Source organism: Chiloscyllium plagiosum, unplaced genomic scaffold, assembly GCF_037043375.1.
Source record: "Chiloscyllium plagiosum isolate Xiang-an unplaced genomic scaffold, Cpla_swu_hap1 HiC_scaffold_5, whole genome shotgun sequence".
In the NCBI taxonomy this organism is placed as follows: domain Eukaryota; kingdom Metazoa; phylum Chordata; class Chondrichthyes; order Orectolobiformes; family Hemiscylliidae; genus Chiloscyllium; species Chiloscyllium plagiosum.
Window position 1 is genome coordinate 80,944,463 of NW_028270143.1, and position 18,137 is coordinate 80,962,599.

The 18,137-nt window shown below is 40.2% G+C and overlaps 1 protein-coding gene across 1 annotated transcript in view; it reads right to left on the reverse strand.

Moving 5' to 3' along the window:
* Positions 1-18,137, reverse strand: part of cubn (cubilin (intrinsic factor-cobalamin receptor)) — a 303,136-nt gene that overhangs the window by 133,446 nt on the left and 151,553 nt on the right. The window contains exons 28-30 of the mRNA XM_043690378.2: positions 12,784-12,940; positions 12,582-12,698; positions 9,788-9,901 (exon numbers count right to left, since the gene is read on the reverse strand). Coding sequence (XP_043546313.2) covers positions 9,788-9,901; positions 12,582-12,698; positions 12,784-12,940 — 388 coding nt within the window. The remainder of the gene's footprint in view (positions 1-9,787; positions 9,902-12,581; positions 12,699-12,783; positions 12,941-18,137) is intronic.

The following is an 18,137-nucleotide window of genomic DNA, read 5'->3' on the forward strand; positions in this document are numbered from 1 at the left end:
TGATTTCACATTCAACAAAAAAAAAGATTTTAGTGGATAAAAATGACTTCATACGAACAGCAAATAAATCTACGAGTGAAGTTTTTACTATTGAAATTTTACTTCCTATTTGGGTTTCCATGCAGATTTTCTTGTTGTGTAATTATGAGCAGCTGATATATTAAGTTCTGAATAGGCAGGATGGTCAAATAAGCAATTTACTACAGTAATATTAAGCTGAAATTCCACAAGTGTTCAATTGACCTCCTGACGTTACAAAGTCTGATAGAAGCCCCTGGAGTTTCATGCCGATAGACCAGTTAAGCAACAAAGTACCGCAGCAGCAAAACAATCTGCTGTGTCCTGAGACCTCGGAGAGTCTTACCTGAAACTCAGTAAAGATTTTTTTTATTCAAAAGAAGGGTGAATGTGATGAGAATGAATTTCCACTCTAAGAGAACGAGTTAGACAAGATCCAAGATCAGACTGCAAGGCTAATTGTTTGTTCTAATAGCGAATGAATAAGTATATTGCAGAAAAAAAACCTCAAATGTTTCTTTGTTTCTTACTATTAACAGATAAATCCTTGCCTGATAACTAAGATAAGCTTCTCTTCTCTTTCAAGTTGGGAAGTTTGACTTGACCCAATTTGCAACATTGCACTTCTCTTTTGAAAGTCATTCAGAATTCAAAGTTTGTGAGAAAATTTGTAGCTTGGGTGCTTGTTGTTGTGGTTCTGGACAACACTACTATTACAGGACAAGCCAAACAGAGAGCAGCCAGGGAATTCCTAGAGGCATGGCACTCATCCACAGATTCTATCAACAAACACATCGACCTGGACCCAATATACTGGCCACTGCAACGGACAGCTGGAACTGACAACCAGAAGCGGCAGAGATAAATCACTATAAATGCCAGAGGAAACATCACAGAAGCGCTTCATAGGAGGCTCCCAAGCACTGAGGATGTCACCTAGACAGGGGACAAAACATCTGCAAGACAAATTCCCAGCTCGGCGAACAGAACCACAACAACAGTCATTCAGAATGTTAGTATGCTAGAGTTGGGATGGGCAGCACACCACATACTGATGTAGACCGGAGATGGGAACAAAGGTGAGTACATGACAAGATAGAAGGCCTACCTTTGTTCTTGGGACAACGCCTCAGTCTTTTCATTTCATGGCCCTTACACTTCACTATCTCCCAACTCTTTCCCCCAAGTATCCCCATACCATCTCCTCCAATATCCATTGGTAACATCCATGATTGAATCATTTTGTAACCTTAAAAAAGGCCATTCAAACTCGCATTGGAAAACAAAATTTCCTCTTGGAAGTTTTCAATCAAACACATTAAACTAATGGGAAAACATATCTTTCACCTCAAGTACTAAACTAATCTTTTTAAAAAGGTAACCAATTATTTAAAAATCTATTCAAATCAGATGGAGTTTAATTTAGATAAATGTGAGGTGCTGCATTTTGGAAATACAAATCTTAGCAGGACTTATACACTTAATGGTAAGGTCCTCGGGAGTGTTGCTGAACAAAGAGACCTTGGAGTGCAGGTTCATAGCTCCTTGAAAGTGGAGTCACAGATAGACAGGATAGTGAAGATGACATTTGGTATGCTTTCCTTTATTGGTCAGAGTATTAAGTTACAGGACTTAGGAGGTCACGTTGAGGCTGTACAGGACATTGGTTAGGCCACTGTTGGAATATTGGGTGCAATTCTGGTCTCCTTCCTATCGGAATGATGTTGTGAAACTTGAAAGGGTTCAGAAAAGATTTACAAGGATGTTTCTAGGGTTGGAGGATTTGAGCTATAGGGAGAGGTTGAATAGGTTGGGGCTGTTTTCCCTGGAGCTTCCGAGGCTGAGGGGTGACCGTACGGAGGTTTACAAAATCATGAGGGGCATGGATAGGATAAATAGACAGTCTTTTCCCTGGGGTCGGGGAATCCAGAACTAGAGGGCATAGGTTTAGGGTGAGAGGGGAAATGTATAAAAAAGATCTAAGGGGCAACTTTTTCACGCAGAGGGTGGTAAGTATATGGAATGAGCTGCCAGAGGAAGTGGTGAAGGCTGGTACAATTGCAACATTTAAAAGGCATCTGGATGGGTAGATGGATAGGAGGAGTTTGAAGGGATATAGGCCGGATGCTGGCAGGTGAGACTAGATTGGGTTGTGATATCTGCTCAGCATGAACGGGTTGGACCGAAGGGTCTGTTTCCGTGCTGTACATCTCTATGACTGTATGACTCTATTAAACGATGTTTTTGTTCTGAAGAAGAGGCATACTGGACTTGAAACATTAACTCTGCTTTTCTCTCCATTCAGGTTTTTCTGTGATAACATGTATTTCATTAACAAGAATTCGTTGTAACGCGATTGATGAATTAGGGACGCTGTTTCTAAAGCATAAACTTTTAAAACATGTGTTCGCTGTAATGCAATTACTGTACATTGACAACACTAAGTGCTGTTCCTAAAGCGAGATTTTTCTATGATGCGGTGTTACACAAGAATGCAACCATCGTGTTATAGAAAGAACTATCTGTATATGCTGCCTGAGCTGAGTTTCTCCAGTAGTCTCTGTTTCTATTTCAGATTTCCAGCATCTACAGTACTTTGCTTTTAGTTAAGTATTTAATTCACTGCGACTTCCCTTCTGGGTATATCCACCTTAAAAATGTTTTGTTCTTCTCTTTGACCAGTTTTAATTTTGAAGTTTGTTCCCCTTCGTCGCTTTCAATCTCCCTCCTAGTGTTTCATGAAGTGTTCGCCAAAACTCATAGCCACAATTCCTTCCTCAGTGATTGTCACTGGCTCTGTCATTCACTGCACACATAGCAACTGAAGTTCCTTTCATCATTTTGAATCCACCCAAGATTACAGCTATCTCCAAGACATACAGCACTCCTCAAAAGGTTGCTCCAACCTCATCTTAAGATTCACACTCAGTGCCATGCAGACTCTCGACCTCTCTCTCCATCCACGCCACCTGACTCTATGTAAAAGCTGTCCCAGTCTCAAAACTGTACATGACACTTCATATGGGATCTCACAAGCCGCTATGTAAATAGACCTTACAACAAACAGGCTCTTTGAAGTTAACTGACCGGACATCAGCCATTTTGTTCCATGCTTTTCAAAGATTCAATGGAGTTTCAATTAGAACTGAACAGTTTATTTATGTTGTCTGTAAAGATCCTTGATCTATAAATGTTTGAAAAGCACAAGATGGACCTGTTTCATTGATGCATTTAAATCAGATCTTCAATACTGTGAAAGCAGAATGACTGGATAAAGCACTCCAATGCATATGAACACTAACTCAATGTTGATCAAATTACTGGCCATTTACCTTTAAGGAAAGAGTTTGAAGATCAATCACTACATTAAAACCTTATATACATCATTAAAAGGCATTGCATGACGACATTTAAAGTTGGCAACACCTTATAAGTTTACCTACATTATAGTTATGCCATATGATAGTAACGCTTACTGGGAGATGGAAACCACTTTTAAAATTCAGTATGATGTGGAGCTGCTGGTGTTTAGGGTGGACAAGGTCAAAAATCACATGGCACCAGGTGCACCTGATGAAGGAGCAGCGCTCCAAAAGCTAGTGCTTCCAAATAAACCTGTTGAACTATAGCTGGTGTTGTGTAATGTTTAACTTTGTAAACTCTAGTCCAAAACCAGCATCTCCAAATCATGACCTGGTAAAGGAACAGTGCTCCAAAAGATAGTGCTTTCAAATACATCCGTTGGACTATAACCTGGTGCCATGTGATTTTTGACCTTGTCCACCCTAAATACCAGCACCTCCACATCATACTGAATTTTAAAGTGGCTTCCATCTCCCAGTAAGTGTTACTATCATATGGTGTTGTGTGATTTTTAACTTTCGTCAGATGTTGGTCAAAATTTAGTATGGGGTATAGAGACCATGTCTTCAGAAATTTGACTTCTTTTGTGGTTTTTGTACGGTCAGAGATTGTCATCTCTGAACATATCTCTGGAAATTACTTAGTGTGCAAATAGTCTTCCCAAGTGCTGAATAACTTCTCATCACCATTTCAAAGGATCAGGATTAGAATGACAACTTCAAGACTGGCAGACGCTATGAATATGGAATTTCAACAAAGACACTTCAGGGCGATAATCATAATTGGAATGTTGATTACATCTGTCAACCCATTTTGTCGACAATGAAATACATTGATCCTGACATCACATGACTGAAATTGGATTCCAGTTCCTAATTAATCCACAAAGACAGCCCAGCATGTCAGTCTGGAATACAAAGACTCGAAGGAAGCCATCTGTCGTGCAGCTGAGGAAAGGACTCTTGCCTTAAATGTGACCTTAGTAGAGAATTAAGGCTTATTTGCTTTACCTAAAGCAAGATTATATTTCTTCACTAAAGAGATTTTTGACCAAAACTCGATCTCCGACTTACTTTGTTTTCTGTGAACATGAAGGAATACTTTAGGTTTGCAACATTTCAGCTTAACAACTGCCTAAAGAAATGATTTTTCCATTGATAAATCTTTTAAGTGAGTAAAGTACATGTTGCATCTTTAGAAATCATCTTTTATTACGTGTGTATCTGTGGGTTTGAGGACTGACTGTTGTTTCATTTACATTCCCAATAATATAAAAAACGTTTATCTTTTCACTTGATTAATACTTAAAATGAAGCCTTTCTCAGATATTATTTAAAATCACGACACTAATAAAAGGAGAAATGCTCCTTCTCAAAAATATATGTGGCTGCAGTCAGAAGTGAAACAGAACTAATCAACGTTTCACTTGTCTGTTAACCTGTTAAAAGGTTCCCAGCTCTAGAACAGGCGTCTCCTGGTTTTGCAAATTTACTGATATGGAGTGGTTTCCATTGGCTTCAGGAACATTTAGGATCAAGAAAAAGATGTTAAGGAAAATTACACTTGCATCAGGCATTTAAATGGCAATTCTAACATCACTTTATGTAGGCTTCAGGTCCTAGACCACCTAGCTCAATAAATTTGGGGCTTGTGCTCTCCCATGTCCTTATTTCAATCCCTACACATCAGACCTTGTTAGCACATAGTAAGCAATTACACACAACCCATTGTTAGCTAGTAACAGTCCCCATTAACAGCAGTTCACCCTTCTAGCCAGATTGATATCACTCCTTTGTCCTACTGTTCTCCTCTCCTTTTGGGTTCAATCATTTACTCCTTACCTCCTCCCCCACCCAATCTTCTACATATAAACCGGCATTTTCCTAGCTACCATCAGCTCTGGGTATGTGTCACTCGACCCAAAATTTTAACTCTGACTTCTCTCCATAGATGCTGCCAGACTTGCTGAGATTTTCCAGCCATTTCTATTTTTGAGCAAAGAAGGTTACCTTAGAGTAGAATGGATCTTGATCAGATAAAGTTTAACTTAGAAACATGCGAGCTGCCACATTTTGGTTCCAAATCAGGGCAGGACTTATACACTTAACGGTAAGGTCCTGGAGAGTGCTGGTGAACAAAGAGACCTTGGAGTGCAGGTTCATAGTTCCATGAAAGTGGATTCCCAGGTTGACAAGGTAGTGAGGATGACATTTGGTACACTTGCTTTTATTGGCCAGTGCATTGAGTATAGGAGTTAGGAAGCCATGTTGCAGCTGTACAGGACATTGGTTAGGCCACTGTGTGCAATTCTGGTCTCCTTGTCATAGGTAAGATGTTGTTAAAGTTGAAAAGGTTTTGAAAAGATTTACAAGGATGTTGCCAGATTTGGAGGGTTTTACCTATGGAGAGAGGCTGACTAGACTGGGGCTATTTTCCCTGGAGCATCGGAGACTGAGGGATGACCTTATAGAGGTTTATAAAATCATGACGAACATGGATAGGGTGAATAGACAAGGTATTTTTCCATGGTAGGGGACGCCAGAACCAAAGGACAGAGATTGAAGGTGAGGGGGAAAGATTTAAAAGAGACCTAAGGGGCAACTTTTTCACATCGAGGATAATGCATGAATGAAATGAATTGCCAGAGGAAGTGGAGGCTGGTACAATTGCAGAATTTAAAAGGCATCTGGATGGGTACATGAATAGGAACTGTTTAGAGGGATATGGGCCAAATGCTGACCAATGGGACTAGATTAATGTAGCATATCTGGTCGGCATGGATGAGTTGGGGCAAAAGGTTTGTTTCTGTGCTGTACGTCTCTATGAGGAGAAAGTGAGGACTGCAGATGCTGGAGATCAGAGCTGAAAATGTGTTGCTGGAAAAGCGCAGCAGGTCAGGCAGCATCCAAGGAGCAGGAGAATCGACGTTTCGGGCATGAGCCCTTCTTCAGGAATCATCTCTATGACTCTATTTATCTCTTTGCAGTGTTCTCGGTTGGAGAACTTCCAATATAATGGCCAAATATGTTTATACTGAATTAAATGTTGGCAACCCACATTGAATTTATGGCTGAGATTATAATTGAAGGATATAGATATAATATTTAGGATTGGGTTAAAAAAGGTAAGTAAGTAACAAGAATCTCAAGAGAGCAAGTGTACATGATGCTTTTTTTGCATCTGTTATTTTTAATAAGATAGTGAAAATAATAATGAGGCTAATAATGTGCACAGTCAAAATGCTGACTTGCTTCAGTCAGCCATGCATAAGTTATCCTCAGACTATTTCCTGTTGCCAATGTGCAACTTGAAAACTTCCTTCTGATCCAGTTTAGCTCTTTAACAGGCAGGTAATTATTGTCCTATCTTAACTTTGAAAACATTACATATTGTGAGGAATTCAGAAAACTGGCATGCTATCTATTTTCAAAGTACACTCCACTGTAAGACTTCAGAGCATACTTTGACTATAATTGTAAGACCTAGACTGAGCTTGGGAGAGCCAGTATAGAGTTTGGAAACCTTGATTAGTTACAAGATCCATTACAGTATGTATGCTTTCAGAAATTTTCCAAATTTAAGTTTACCGTCATAAGAACTAATATTTACTAAAAGTAATGGGGTTCAGTCCATCCATTTTTGGATGTCTGTATAGGGCATTAGTTGCCTGGGCACAGGTCTTCTCTCCCATTTGGTTAACTGAAGTTCTCCTGCCATCTTCAGTCTTCCTTCTTGTGCATCCAACCCTTAAAACCCCAGACTTAATAATCTTGTGCATCCAACCCACTAAGCACGATCAGAGACATCCTGAAATTATTTGGCTTCTTAGTGGATGCACAGTTCATGGTCAATCTTGGATTAGCCAGACACATGTGCCCAATTCCTGCCAATTCTCACTGATATCATCAATTCCTTCTGTCTCCTGCCTAGTTCTTTGATGTGCCAATCACTTTGTAACATCATCCTTTTAGTAACAGCTTGGCTCTTTAGCTTACCAACTTATCTTTACCAAGGCAAGGTGGCATCAGTGAATCTGCTTTTGCATCTGCCTAGCATATGCAGCTTCACCTCGTTGTGATTAACTATCATCCCAAAGTCCCAGCTGATACATTTAAAAAGATAGAAGTAAATACAAGGCTAAAAAATTGACTCCCGAAACCTAATTCTAAAATGGTGTTTTACCTAAAAGCATTATCGACCCCCCGGACTTTCAAATTGGTACAGACTAATTATGGAATGTATTCCCCTTGACTTCCTTACAAATATGGTGCACCGAAAGACCGAATTATTTTATAAAATATGGCAGCCCTTTTTGAATTACATAAATACAGATATTTCGGCTATCCTAACAAGGGCTTTTACTTAATTGAGATTACAAACCTGGCTGGTCCGGGGCCCCTCGGGGGAGGAATCCCGCATGAATACGGGTTTTATTATATCTGATGCTAACACATCCCGAGCATGTAAGAGACTTAAATATACACTCTGGTTAGTTGTAGGTTAGATTAGTAGATAGTTGAGTTTTGTTTCTTTTTTGTCTTTTTTTCAGGGTTTTTTTTTGTTTTTTTTTTGTTAAATTTTGGCTATTGTATATTTGAGCTAATTGTATATCAATGTTTATATCTGAGAGTTTTGTTTATTTTTGTAAACTTGTAAAAATGTTAAATTTCTAATAAAAATATCTATAAGAAAAAGCATTATCGAAAGATAGGAAGATAGAAACATCCTTGTAAACCTGCATTGGATTCCCTCCAGGGCCAAAACATCCTTCCTATGGTGTGCTGCATAGGAAGTATGCAGTACTCAAGGGGTGTCTGACAAGGATTTTGTATAACTGCAGCATAACTTCTGCATTCCTACACTTCAGCCCTTTAAATATGAAAGCCAGCATCCCATTAGTCTTCTTAATTATTTTCTGCACCTGCTTGTGGCATTTTAAAGAGCTATGCATCTGAACCTGTAAATCTCTTTGCATATCCACTGTATTTAATTTTGCGCTTTCCAAAACAAAAATACCCAGATCTATCCCTTTTCGGTCTGAAATGCATGACCTCACACTATCTGCCACAGCTTTGCCCATTCACCTATCAATATCCTGTTGTAATTTCATGCTGTCATTAACGCTTCCTACAATGCTGTCCAATTTTGAGTCAGCAAATTTGAATATATGAATTCTTATGCCATTACCCAAGTCGTTAATGAATTTTGATAATAATTGAAGCCCCAACACAGATCCTTGCTGGACCCCACTGGTTGTGTCTGCAATTTCAATATTTACCCATTATTCCAATTCTCTGTTTCCTGCCACTCAACCAATTTCCTATCCATATTAGTAATTTGCCTTCAGTCCTGTGGGCTTCCACCTTACCTAACAGTCTCTTGTGTCAGACATTGTCAAACATCTTCTGAAATCCATATAAATAACATCCATCATCTTACCACTGTCCCGCAACCTTTGACACCTCTTCAAAAAAAAACTCTACAAGGTTTGTCAGGCGTGACCTAACCTTCAAGAATCCATGCTGACTCTCCCTGATTAGCTGAAGTTTTTTGAGGTGTTCAGTTACCCTATCCTTGATTATAGACTCCAAAATCTTCCCCACCACAGATGTCAGGCTAACTGGTCAGTCATTCCCTGGTTCCCCTCATATCACTCCGTTGTTAAAGAATGGAGTGATATGAGCATATCAAGACAATGTGTTAGCCGAAATCTGTATTAGCCTTATGTATAAGCTGGTGGCTTTAATTTTGACCTGGGCCATAAGGCTTTCCTCCTTGCAGAAACATGTCCTCTCTGTAGCTACACTCGAATAGAATATGATTTAATTCCTCATTTAATACATCCAATCAAAATAATTAATTATTGAAAAATAACCTAATCCTCCACCACAAAGGATTAAAATTAAAAATCATGAGTTACAATTTTATGAATCATTTTTTCTGATTATTAACGACAAGGAAACTTTAGCACACCCCTAAGATGTGCATTCAGTTAAATGTAAGTGAAAGACTGGCTTAAACCAACAATTATTTTGAATAATAGAGGTTTTTTTAGATTAGATTACTTACAGTGTGGAAACAGGCCCTTCGGCCCAACAAGTCCACACCGACCTGCCACCCACCCAGACCCATTCCCCTACATTTACCCCTTCACCTAACACTACAGGCAATTTAGCATGGCCAATTTACCTAACCTGCACATTTTTGGACTATGGGAGGAAACCGGAGCACCCGGAGGAAACCCACACCGACACAAGGAGAATGTGCAAACTCCACACAGACAGTCGCCTGAGGCGGGAATTGAACCCGGGTCTCTGGCGCTGTGAGGCAGCAGTGCTAACCACTGTGCCACCCACAAACCAGGTATACTGGTTTACATATGAAAACTATGTCACTCCTAACTCACCAATAGAAGGGGCTCCATCGTTGTCTCCATTTAAGACTTGCAAAGCATCTGCTGAGCAGTTTGCACTGTTGTTTTCGATTGCGAAGTCAGTAAAAGAGATTGTAACATGGTTAACTGTTAATAAAACAAAATCCTCCAGTTACTGCAGTAGTTACAGTTCACTAATCAAAGCCAATGACTACGGGGAAACCATGAGCAATTATATATCCTTTCACAAATTAATTCATTCATTTTTTTCAAAAGGAAATAACATTCTATCCTAGAAACTGAAACCTTTGATGGGAACTACTGAAACTTCAATTTTTGAGACGTGGTTCCAAAATTTTCAAAGTGTCCCCGTGTAAGAATGCCCCCAATAAATATCTCTCAGGTCGATTGAATCTCCAAATTTAAGGTGAAGTGAAATTTGCTTTGCAGAAGGGACAAGGCAAGGGGCAGAACAATTTTGCCTTTACCTGGCTTCTTCATGAAGATATGGTGGGCCAGTGGGATGCAGCAGAAGCTCTGGTGACAGGAGGACATCTTTTAACACCCAAAGGAATTCTCATCAAATTGACGCTCAAGGATGGGATTTCAGGGGGTGTTCTGGGAAGGATTGCATAGTTAATCCTCTAAATTGTTTTGCAAGGTTTGCAGGACAACTTTCACTCATGTGATTCCAGGTGTCCTTCCTGCAGTCTTCACCCAGTGAGAAAGCTGCAATTGCCTTCCCACATAGGCCATTGCTAAAATTGCAAGTGGGGTCCGATGATGTCTTCAGACGTATATGTCCATATTGAAGGAAGACTGTGCTGGCTTCACACAGACACCCATTCTGCCTGCTCAGAAGAGAGGTAAGAATTGATGAAAGCGGGAACTGTGTGGGATATTGACAGGCAAGTTACCTGGACAATTATATCTCTGTCAGAGATTTAAGATCACTGCTAGTTTCTGAAATAACACAGAATTAACCACCTAAGTTCTGCTTTGTAATACTCTAGTGAATTTGTGTGTAGCATTGGGCAAATTTTTTCCATCACATTTCTTTTCAATACTAGCATATAACCAATTGGTGCGGCAGTGGCACCATGGTTGCAGTAATATCATATTCTGGATTGTGTTGTCATCTCCTTTTCTGTTTTAATATGGAAAAACACCTTGTAAAATCTTCCTTAAGATAACACTCCTTTCATGTCCCTTTAATTACTTCACAGATTGTTTGCATCTCCAATTGATTTTTTTATTGAATTTAATACCCAGGTTATAGAATAAAATCTCTTTGCAAAGAGATAAGGCTTTCTAGCAGACATTCCTGCAGACAATGCCCTTTTAAAGAAAGATCTGAATTCACTGAGTACTGTATGACCTGGCATTTAGCCTTCATTATCTATATTTCTGCATGACAAGACTTTGATTCCACTTGAAATGATTGAGTCTCTGAGCTGCTTGGGTACAAATTCAAGTCAAGGTGGCCACAGCCACTCTGCCAAAATAAACAGAGCATTAAGTATCTAGTGCCTCAAATTTAGCTCTGTTGCCAATGCATTTGCTCCTGACAAATTAGGTAAAATAAATTATTTGATATGTTACTCTCACTTCTATTAGCACCAATTTCCCTTCCATATTGCAGTTCAGTTCTTTTGTCCATTTCAATGTTTGGAACAAAGCTGTAATGAGGTGTGTAATAGAGATTCTGGAACAAGTGATTCTGGTACAACCAAAAGCTGAGCATCAGTAATTCAGCTTTTGCTGGTTAAATGCTGCTTGACAGCACCATCAGTGACATCTTTGATTACTTTTCTGATGTTTGAGAGTAGACTGATCAGGTTCTAAATTGCCTGATTGGAACTGCTCTGCTTTTTGTAAACATAACATCCTGTGTAAACTTCCACATTGTCAGGTAAATGCCAGTATTGTAGCTGTAATGCAATAATTTAGCTTGGTTTGTGCTGGTTTTGGAGCACAAGTCTTCAGCAGTCCTGCCAGATCCCATATCCTGAGCTGTACCCTGTGTCTTCAGTCATTCCTCAATCTCATGTGATACTGAGGACCAGGTCTGGTAGATTAATGTTGAGGGATAAATAGCAGACAGGACACTAGAGAGATGTCTCCTGCTTGTCTTTGGAGTGATACTGTGGGTTATTTTATGCCCACTTGAATAGGCATTTTTACATTTCATTAAAACGGCAGCACCTGTGACAATACAGCGCTCCCTCAGTACTTCACAAGATTGCCTTAAGTGTGACGTAATCTCACAATATTCTGATTCAGAGGAGAGTGTGCTAGCAACTAATCTATTTGTTGATGGACATATCATCAGTGACAATACAAAGAGTTGGCGAAAGAAAAACATAGATGATAATCAACTTCCCAGTTTGGACGGCATGGTGGCTCAGTGGTTAGCACTGCTGCCTCACAGCACCAGGGATCCAGGTTCATTTCCAGCCTTGGGCATCTGTCTGTGTGGAGTTTGCACATTCTCCCTGTGTCTGCATGGGTTTCCTCTGGGTGCTCCGGTTTCCTCCAAAGATGTGCAGGTTAGGTGAATTGGCCTTTCTGAATTACCCATAGTGTTCAGGGATGTGTAGGTTAGGTGCATTAGTCGGGGCAAATATAGGGTAAGGGAGTGGGTCTGGGTGGGTTATTATTTGGAGATTAGTGTGGAGTTGTTGGGCTGGAGGGCCTGTTTCCACACTGTAGGAATTCTAATTCCAATTCTAAACAATGCACAGAAAGGAAGATCATTAAGCACTAACCAATACAGCTGCAATACGTACACAGGGGATTCATAGTGATCACAGTCAGTGTTACTTACATGGTTTCTGCGCTCGAATGATCCAGCTACATTGCTGATTGTTTAAATAGTTTTTAGGATACAGAGGTGATGTGATAATTCCCCCAACATCATCAGTAGTAATGTAGGACCCACATGCTGCAAACAAAACAGAATGTGAAAATCGGATTTTCAGGATGAAACAGTGTCAATATCCAAATCAAAAAGTTTAAATTGGACTTACTTTGATCAAATACTGCTCTGAATCCTTTGTGCTCCTTACTGCCATTTGAGTGGAAACGTACATAGAGTACATTGTAAGTAGATGTGATCCTTTCTGAAATGAAACTACCACACAGTTTTCTCAACATGAGGGCTGTTTCATCCAAACCATCATAAACCTATAAGAGAAGAGATAGTCAATGTAGTGTTAAGCATGGGTTATGAAGAATAGCAGTCACAACAGCTAGTACAGGGCAGGGTATTCGATTCATTAATATACTTCTAGCTAATTTCATTATTTGCTGTTCACCTTAGGCTTCCTACATTATTCCAACTAAGCTTAGTGGAAGAGTTTTGAAACCTAGACTCCCTGAGCACATGAGAGCCCTTTGATTTGAATGTTAACAACACCAATTTTAGATCTTAGCTACAACCCCAATTTTCTTTCTTTTGAGCTGAGGGAAGTGATTTTAAATACAGCTAGAGGGCAAGTTGGCAGTTTGTAGAGTTCACTCACCACCTTGCTCATCTTTTTGCCAGCGTGAGGTTTGAAACATTTTCTTATTTCTGCTTCATTTATTATTGGCGTGCTGCTGATGAGCCACAGACACTAGGCAGTCACCAATTGCACTTTGAATAGGCATGTGGCTTCAGGGGTGGAGCTAGGGGGTAATCAGAGGTATCCTCAAAGACCAGAAAATCAATAGCCAAAGGGTTCTGTGCATTCAGAAGGAACACTGCTGTTGCTATTGGCCTGATCTAAAAAAATGTATTAATATTGCCTACCCTGTTTCTGAAGCAGATTGTAATAGTTCCTTCAAGAACCATTGGTTTGCCCATTTCTCATCTGGTGGAAAACCGACACAGTACACATAGTGCAACTTCCTCTCATTCATATTTCAAAATTGAAATTAAGTGTCTGAAAATTTGCATTAGGATCCCAAATTACATATGATTCTCTGATGAAGGGCTTTTGCCCGAAACATCGATTTTCCTGCTCCTCAGATGCTGCCTGACCTGCTGTGCTTTTCCACTCTAAGCTTGACTCTAATCTCCAGCATCTGCAGTACCCACTTATCCCAAGTTGCATATTCGAAGTGAATTTTAACTTATAACAAATGGTTTTGGCTGGAGGACCACTGTAAACAGGGCAGAAAGAGTATTCATAGAGTCATATAGATGGAAACAAACCCTTCAGTTCAACTAGTCCATCCTACCATGATCCCAAACTAAAGTAGTCCCATCTACCTGCATTTGATCCATATCCGTCTAAACCCTTTCTATTCATCTACTTATCCCATGCCTTTTGTGAGCTGCTGGCTGTCCCATTTACAACATGCAGATGGATTAAAATAAATCCTGTGACTTTTTGTATTTCTCTTCAGTATGTTTCTATTCTTGAATTAGCTATTTCTTTTAATGTCTTTTTATTCCTCCATGAAGATAACCTTTAATTCATTCACTAGGAGTCTATATTTCTCAAATTTGGAGACAATTTAAAATCATAGGTCACTGGCTGTGATAGCACTTGGACTCCTTGCTTTTAAATGATGATTTCTTATACAGTTATGTGTAACAGTTTCCAGATTGGGCAAAGAATTGCAACAGAATATGTCAGAACTCCAAGGCTGATGCAGCAGTTCTTGGTTTCAATTTAGATTTCAAATAGGTACTGTTTTATTTTATTTTGGCTTACTTTAAACAATGTGTAAGTCTCAAATTTAAAATGCATATCCTACACATGTGGCTGTTCAGTGTGATCAGTTTGAATTTTAGCTGAATGGAACTTCTTATGATGTTAGATGTATCAGCTTTTGACTAATCCAGCAAACATGAAATCTAGACTGGTTGCCATGGGGAGTGGAATGTTAGTTCGCCACACTCTTAAGAAAATATGCGTACATGATGGGGTCCTTAGGGATGAAAACCAGAAGTTTAATTAAAAGAAATACAGTGAGCTGGTACTTATATCGTTTTAAACACAGAGCCCTGCAACATTAAAGTGATCAGCTCTCTGACATTGAATGAAAAAGGGGAGTTATTTAAAAAGTTTGAAATTAGTCCAAAAATCTTATCAATATAAAAGCCAAAAATAGGAAATTTAAACTGCTGAATCGAACAAAAAAAGTAGTTGCTGGAGAATCCCAGCAGGTCAAGAGAAAACAGAATTAACATTTCGAGTCCAGTGATCTGGATATTACCAGAAGAAGGCCTTATGCCCGAAACGTCGATTCTCCTGTTACTTTGATGCTGCCTGACCTGCTGCGCTTTTCCAGCAACACATTTTTAAGCATATTACCAGATCCGCTGAGGTTTTCCAGTAATCTTTGTTTTAATTTGTTTCACAGCTCCAGTATCTGCAGATCTGTTTATGTTAGAAGTAAAAATGCTAATGGCAACTCATATTCATTCATAATTACCATAGACAAGCTGATTACTATTTGCACGAAAACAATGCTAAGAGAAATGGAATGGAAGGTACCAAAGGCAGTATTTTCCTGTTTGCTATTAAAATGTTTGTCATGGTACAAATTCAACAAGGCTTGAACTGACTTTTTTCACGTAAATCTTCCACTCTTCACTTTATTAATTATACAACATGGCTCTTGGGCAACCTGCTCAAGTAATTGTGCAGTTGCACAGCGGAAGCACTTGCCACTAGAGGGACCTTTTTGATTTCCCACCTCTAGCACTATGTTGAAAGCCCAGCTGCAGACGACTTCAAACGCAGCAAGTAAAGAATGACCCCCTCACACTGTGGTGCTCAACCGCTATTACCAAACACATGGCCCGTTGGAAAGGAAGGTTTGCTCCCAACTTCATGGTCATGGGTCTGGATGTGTCAGTCGGCAGGGTAGAGGAGAGGGAGTGCTGTGCTTTTACCAGCTGACAACCTCAGGAGGCCACACGACCAGAGCAAACTAGCCTGGAGACAAAGGCACAGCCTGGCTCAATGCTGTATCCTGGGTAAAAAGAGAATGCCCAGCGCTTCAGGGAGAAGGTAAATTATCTAATTAGGGGCGGCACGGTGGCTCAGTGGTTAGCACTGCTGCCTCACAGCACCAGGGTCCCAGATTCGATTCCAGCCTCGGGTGACTGTCTGTGTGGAGTTTGCACATTCTCCCAGTGTCTGCGTGGGTTTCCTCCGGGTGCTCCAGTTTCCTCCCACAGTCCAAAGATGTGCCGGTCAGGTGAATTGGCCATGCTAAATTGCCCATAGTGTTAGGTGCATTAGTCAGAGGGAAATTGGTCTGGGTGGGTTACTCTTCAGAGGATTGGTGTGGACTATTTGGGCCGAAGGGCCTGTTTCCACACTATAAGTAGTCTAATCTAATCTAATGCACACACCCCACCCCCCCGGCTAAGGTAAGTGCCACTATCTTCTCTCTTCCACCTCACACTCAGAGCACCACCCCTCTCACTCTACCACTGCTAATGCATCTCACCAAAGCTCAGTATTACATGCAGCATGTTCACTTAAAAACATTTACCCACATCACCCTTCCATCCTGCCCCCGCACTTCCTATTCACACTCTAGGAACAAATCAACATCTCTCCTGCTCATGTATTATCACTAACTGATCTTTCATCCTTTTCCATCATATTCAATCACTTCCTTTGACATACAACAACCACAAAAAAATGCATATCCAGGTTGAGCCTTGGCAGACACTAAATGAAGAAGAATTCTTCAACCTAACCAGAGGGAGGCACAACTGCTCATGTGGAAATGTAGGGACCTCAATCTGCAATCAACTTAATCAACTTTATTGCTCTGCCTTGTTTTCCCATTCCTATTATTACTAACTTATTCTTAACTTGCTCATATTTTTATGCATTCTGTACTACTAATTTCCTCTCTCCTCTCATGCAACCACGAGCTGCAAACAGTGAACATTCACCAGGAAAAGGCCAGTGCCAGAGACATTCGGTTTCACCTCCACATTCAAGGAGGAAGTCAGAGAATCCTCAATCATTGCAGTGGCAAGTTTAAGATTTTTCACCTCCATGGGCAGTCTGACTTAAGTTCACCTCAGCAGCAGAATCTGGTGAGCACATCACCAACATTCAGTGGAATGGAAGATAATCCCTGTTCTCAGACATGAATGATTTCAGCAAACTGCATAGGAATGCCAAACAGGGTTGTCAGAAGCATACTGTGAGCTGGATTGAAGAATGAGCAGTCTCACAATGTTACCAGTCCCACAGTGGCTCCAGGATATGCACATTTCTCTACCTGTATGGACAGATGGTGACTGTTATGGAGACCCAGGTCCAATATATTCAGTATGTGCCAGATATACACACACTATACTCTAGCCATAGGTGCTCAACAAAAAGTTACAGTAACTCTGGCCTCTGCACTAAAAATAATGCGAACCGCACAGAAACTGGAAACATGCAAGTCAGTGCTGACACCACTGAGTGCGCACTGAGAAACCAATCTGAAGCATACTCAGGCTGGCATCCTTCGACATATGTGCTCGAGTGAGTGGGCACTAACAAAGCAAATAAAAGCATCATGTGCAGATGCATGGTGCATGTGTATCCCAGAATGCAAAGCAGAAACATGAAAACATAGACATTCCTGAGCTCCAAAGTGACATGTTGCATGTGTTTATTCATGATGATACAGTGAGGCGAGAGGTTTGCCAAAGAATGAAGCTCAAACGTTTTGGTGGCCATGGAACATGCAGGGGTCTGATATAGGACAAGCAGTTGCATGATGGCTGGGAGGGTTATTCCGTGAGCTGCAGCTGCCAGATAGCCCCTCTGGCTTACATGTCAGGAAGGTTCACCCCCAGTTATCCAGTCAAGGACAGGCGAATCAGAGGTGGCATAAAAATAAGGAGAACTGGGGTTTAAATCTGAGTCAAGTGCATGGAACTAAGGTAGAAACCTCTCAATGGCAAGACTCTAAAGTCACCACTTATGGCTTGGAGAGGAACTGGTGACATTTTTTCTTCGGGTTGAAATTCTGATTCTTTTCACATTCTCACCGTGTTTTCCCAACTTTCACGCCTGCACCAGCAAGGGAAAATTCTGGCCCAAAGTTGAGTTTTGAGATAAATTTGAGTTCCTTGACATGACATTTTTTGTAAACATGTTGTGTATTTGGATGAGTGTCTGAGGCAATATAATTTAAATCTTAGTAAAACAATAATTTTTCTTTTTTTGTATGCTTTCAAAACATGGGTGTAAAAACTATTGTTCCAGAATTTAAAGTCAGGCAATCAATTAAACTTGATTTTTAAAATATGGGGATAGTTTGACCAAGCTGCTGGCTAGGGCATAAGAAAAGGGTGAATGCTGTATACTACTCAAATCTAAAGATCCAGTTCCAACCAAATGTGACACAGAACAAAAAATCTTTC